This window comes from Lupinus angustifolius, chromosome LG05, assembly GCF_001865875.1.
Source record: "Lupinus angustifolius cultivar Tanjil chromosome LG05, LupAngTanjil_v1.0, whole genome shotgun sequence".
Classification (NCBI taxonomy): Eukaryota; Viridiplantae; Streptophyta; class Magnoliopsida; order Fabales; family Fabaceae; genus Lupinus; species Lupinus angustifolius.
In genome coordinates this window covers 1,118,152-1,124,191 of record NC_032013.1, presented here as the reverse complement: position 1 = coordinate 1,124,191, position 6,040 = coordinate 1,118,152, and the positions used below count along the sequence as shown (strand labels likewise).

General features: G+C 29.2%; 1 protein-coding gene across 1 annotated transcript; it reads right to left on the bottom strand.

The window, feature by feature from the left end:
• On the bottom strand, positions 3,315-4,848 carry LOC109347337 (mini zinc finger protein 3-like). Its single transcript, XM_019587108.1, has 2 exons — positions 4,804-4,848; positions 3,315-4,675 (listed from the first exon to the last, which is right to left on the bottom strand). The coding sequence occupies exons 1-2, from the start codon at positions 4,813-4,815 to the stop codon at positions 4,382-4,384; spliced, it is 306 nt and encodes a 101-aa protein (XP_019442653.1). The 5' UTR covers positions 4,816-4,848; the 3' UTR covers positions 3,315-4,381.

The window sequence follows — 6,040 nt, the reverse complement described above, 5'->3', positions numbered from 1 at the left end:
CAAAATGACCAATAAATCAATGATTTAATTCCTGAGAGCGACACTTGTTGGGAGTGGTAGACACATAACCCCGAAAGAGATTAGTTCTGTACCTAGAAGGATAAGAGATACCCTTGGTACAAAAAAACATAGTTATGAGTTGTCTTGCTTAACTAAAACATCGTTGAATAAGACCACATACTAATATGGTATGTCCAATATATTATACATACAATTAAATTGTTAAAAATAGAAAATATAGGTCAAAACTGATTAAATCAAATTGTACTAGTCAAAATCGGCTTGTGAATGAAAAAAAATCATTATTTTCAAAACAACACATCAAGGATTGGAACATCGAACTTATAAGTCTTTGTAACATTTTGCACACTCAACTCAATATAGGGTTTGTCATACAAGAATTACAGGTTTAGAAAACAAATACCACATGTAGTGGGGGATGAAGTTGGCAAATCAACCAGAGATGTTACTCTTTGAATCATCTTCTTACGTAGCTTTCCAATATTTTCTAACATTATACGTGTTGAGGAGATGATATCTTATGTCTCAAAATATGTCATTTCATGTGTTACTATTTATTATTGATTAGAAAAATAATTAATTATTAATTTTTTAACTTAAATATTTTTTTTTAATCAGTCAAAAGTGAGTGGTACATGGTTCACTCGACTGCAAGCAACTGAAATGGTTTCTCATCAGTCACAAAATCTGACCCATCATCAAATTTAATAAATGATAAGCCTATTTTACAAAAATATTTTCATGTGATTCCTAAATAGAAATGTTACCTTATGCTTTTGGATATGCATTAATATTCACAAACATTTTACTCAAATATTTTTCAAGATATATTCTTAGCTTCTATGTGTGTGCACTCTTTGGCCTTAGGTTCTCAAAATTTTCCTAACCTTCGAATCCTTTTTATTTGCATCCGTCATATAATCCTATGATTCTCTTTATTTCTTAGCCCTTGAACATGGATAATTACAGTTCTTAGAAAAACAACTTCATATTAGGATAATTAAGCATCGTACTAATTAAATCAAGTTTAATTATTAAACAAAGAATCTAACTGATGGTAAGAATCATTAAACATATAGAGAAAAAGTAAGTTATATTTGAATTGGTTGGTAAGTTCAAAATTCTTGATGTTGATATTTTCTTTTTGGTGATTCAAATTTTACTTGTGTGGAACCAATTTATTTGGAATGGAATAATATGTGGAATATGTTTAGTATGAATTAGTGGCCTCCAACACATCCACATCATTTATAATAAATATTAGAGAATAATGTATCTCCTCATATTAGGAGATAACTTATCTCCTCTAGACAATAAAAATGTGATATGTATGCTATTTTGTGTATTTTTAAAAACATTTTTATAGAAAATGATGAAACATGACACATGTCATGATTTTACTTGCAGGAGGAGATAACTTATCTCCGTGATCAATCTTTCTAACCAAATGTTGGCCATTGATATGTTTTATTAATATTTTAAAATTAAATGGGTTTAATCTAAATCAATGTTAGAGATATGATTGAAATCATTTGTTCTATATCATGTAATTATTTCTGGAGTGAATATAGATGAATTCAAAACAGAGATAAAGCATAGGAGCTTGCATCAATTCTTATGTGTTGTTGATTGGCCTATTTATCCCCAAAACTTATATAAACAAACAATAGAACTTTTTTTATCACTCAATTCATTAGTAAATAGTAAAAGAGATACTCAAATACATTAGCACAAATTATATACAGCCCCTCACTTGCAACATAGCTCATGTTGGTTTTACCGAACTTTAAGCTTCCAATTTTCCCATTTTAAATGGAAAGGAAACTTGTTGATATTGAAACTATTTTATATATTTTGTTGTTATAAAAAGATACTTTAAAATAAGCTTGAGCGTAGAAGAGTAAGTAAGAGTACATTTAGCAAAAACCTTTCAAAATCTCAACCCACTTGATCGAATGATAATGGTGAATATATTGCAACATAGGAAACTTTAGAGTATTATTTGGCTTTCCACAATCTGGTCAATCTAACTAATAAAGAATGAAGTTATTTTCAATTCTTCGGGTGTAGCTTTTCAGCAAATCGTGGAGACTACAAAAATAAAATCATGACTCTTGATCGAAAGATAGAGTAATAAATATATAAAGTCATACTTTGAATAAGATAACAACTTGTATCTTCCTATTGTTTTTAACTTTCTCTATAATTGTATTTTGCGAATCTATAGAATCTTCTTGTAACTTCTTGTATTCATGGTATCATAATAAAATCAATCTTTTTGTCACTACTTATCAAAAAAAAAAAAAATCAAATCAGAAAAGCATGTTCCGGAATTTTTAACCTAAATCATTAGGATTGTCATTACATGATCATCATGAAATCCAACATAGTATAGGTCCCATTCTCCTATCTTATATTAATTATGAATTTAACCAATCATACATATATCAAAATCGAATTTGTTCAATGGAAGTTCTAATTTTCGTGTAACCAAACATGTAAATAGAAATGGACATTCATGGCCTTATCCTTAATGCCTAACTTCTACTAAAAATGGAGCAAAACCCCTTTAGCCATATATTTCATAAATGTTAAAAAGTTCATCATAATTTATGTGAAGATATTTTTTTCTGGAATAGACATATACCTGATTCAGAGTTAATGTATACCTGAAAATTTGTTCCCTTCCATGGTCTAATACCTAACATCTCCAATTTTGTTATCAGAAACTCACATGAAAATGATCTATGCATACCAAAGTGGGTACTTAATTGGTATCTTCTTTTTTATGAAAACTTAGCTATAGAGTACAGAAATGTGTTCCAAATAACTTCCCCTTTGCACACTCTGCATGTTAATTTTTGTTATAAGCAACTTGTTGAACTGCTAAAAAGACTTGTGTTTGTGACTTTCATTTCTCCTACTGCTATATGAAAACGTATCTCTATCATAATATGCAAAGGTATGTAGTAGGTACCCTTTTGATTTATCTCATACTTTCTTCTTTTTACTTGTATTAGTGCTTTAACTTCATTTAGGGTTTTAATCATACATATTATAGGAAGTTAGGAACATTAACATATACCTAGGATATGTAGCTTATTTAACATTTGTTTTTTTGTAATATCAAGAGTATCCCCTCATCCTTTTAGATAAGGAACTAATCTCTTTTGGGGTACATGACTGCCCCTCCCAACAAGTGTTGCTCCTAGGAATCGTACCATTGACTTTTTGGTCATCTTGTGGATCTAGTGAGACCTTACACCACTAGACCTATACCTTATTGGTATATAACATATATGTTTTAGTTACTTAGTTTGATTAATTCTAATAATCCATTTCATTGACCAATTAGTAAAAGAGATGATACTCATAGCTCATGCATTCTTATCTATTTTTCTCCCCCTCTTTTCAGTGTGGATAGGATTATAGAGTTTTTATTACTGCTTATCTAATAAATACAAATCTCTTATATTTAGAAACGGCTATAATTGTGATTTTTTGACACAGTTGTTATAGACTACACATTGCACACTCAAGAAACTAGCTACCATGGTATAGTAATAAGTGATATTAAATTCAGGAGCACTGTATCTTGATCATATGTGAGAAAAGTTTAATACAGACACGGCAATACTAAAATAGAAATAAAGGGAAAAAATAGAGACACAAGGCAAAGCAAAGTGAGGTTTGGTACATTTGTTTTATGTCCCAAAGGATATGATATTGAATTGAATCAAAATCAGCAAACCTAACCAATTTAAGTACCCATCATCATATTTTAAAGTTACACAACCTAGTATAAAATTGCAGACTACATCAACCGATGCATGCAGCTATAATATTGTAATTGTGGTAACCGTTATAACGGTAAATGTTATGTGACAATGAAGTGATCATAACATAATCACATCATGCCACATCGGAACTCATCAAATTCAAAATTATTTTTTCGATCACAAATATTTACACCGCAACGACTACACAGCCACAATAACCACAACCATGGACGCAATAATAATTTAAAACACTGCTAATATGCGAAGCAAAAAAATGATAAAGTAATGAAAGAAATAAAAAAAAGTTGTACCAATGTAGGAGTCTCTCACCTAATAAGATCTGAGTGAGTAGATGCACGGAAGCGCATATACCTCTAGGTCATAAGATAAGTTTAATCAAGAAATTAAGAGAATTCACCCATTATACACACCAACTTACTATAGAACATATAGTTCTACATAATTAATTAAGCAAGCCCAACACTATATCTTAAAATCTCACTTAACTAGCAAAATCAAGTAAGTTCACAGAATATATATATTACATAATTGTTGAGGTATATATCATGAAATGCTCATCATCAAATCCCTGAGGAGGTTTGTGAAGAGAATTCACTTAGTGCTTCAGTCTCAACCTCTTTTTTGTGGAAGTTTCTGTGGCAGCCACAAGCAGCACAAGTTAGAGCAGAAATTGTACCTTCACCACCACTTGCCATGAACTCTCTACAACCATCTACAGCATATCCTCCAACATTAGCAGCATGATTCTTTTGGCACTCTCCATATTTCACAATCCTAACATTTCTTGCAGCTTGTTCTTCTGATCTTCTAACTACTACTTGGCGCCTCCTCATGTTACCAAATTCTTCAAAACCCTGTAAAAATGTAATTATATATGTTGAAAAATATCTAAGAGATTTGGTGAATGAAAGTATCAGAAACAGGAATAGAAAGAAATCAGGTAGAGGGAGAGAAAGAAAGAGGGAGAGAAGGTACACCTTACTTTGTTATGCATACGCAGCCCTAGCCCTAGAATGTGTATTTTATTAAAGGTAAAACTAATGTCCAATATATTAAAATTTTAAAGAGAAAAAATGTATGACCAATAGGGTAAGAAATTTTTATTTTTAATTTTATTAATCATTATTTATTTTTAATTTTTAACTAGAATAATACAAATAAATATAAATGATATATTAATTGTGTATAATTTTTTACATTGATTATCACTTAATTTTAAATTGTACACCTTATGATCACTTGTTTGTTTTAAGGTATGGATATTTCATCATGTAAAAGTTAAATGATAGATTTTCCTTGCTTGGGAACAGTAGAATTAATGTTGGAACTTGCAAAGAACTTGCACTCCGTTACTACACACAATTTTGTTTATTATAAGACACTATCTAAAAGAACTTTATACTTTACGTACATCATTTATTATCTTTTCTGTAGTTTGTCCCCATTAAAATAATTTATTTTATTTTTATTTTATGTTGTTTTTACTAAGATTATTAATTAAGGAACAATATTAAATTGATGTAAGATTATAATCTTATAATATTTATAAAAAAAACCAAGAAAACTAATCTCTTTTATTGGTATGTAAAAATAAATGAAACGTGTATTATAAATATTATTCTATTACATCATCTTCTTAGCATTGAAATTACTACTTATAGTGTGAAAAAATATCAAATAATGATATGAGATAAACATAGGTTCATACAATTAGTAAGTCTTAGTTCATAAGAGTTTGAGTTTAAATCCCTCTACTCCATATAATATCATTGATAAATAATCTATAAATATCTATTTAAGGACTCCCCATATCCTAAAACTAATTTTTACCCGAATAAAACTTTCAACCATATCCCCTGAACTTTCATAAAATAATAATTAATAAGAGTATCCATAAAAAACAATAACACAATATTAATTATTTTTACTATCTTCTATTTTACTAAAACAAATTATTCACTACCTCAATAATAATAAATGTCAATTTAATTTTTGACTCTGAATTTTTTTAACAAAGAGGATTATATGAGTTGGGTCCTAAGCTCATTACCCTCATTTTCACAACCCCATGATTCTATGAACACTAATAAAGGTACCTACAAATTATCTACTAATAAACCTTGATGTATGCAATGAAATTTGAACTCACGACCTTGTAAATTATGAGTCAACTCACTTGTAATGATTTTATAACTTCAAATAAAAACAAATAGAGCATA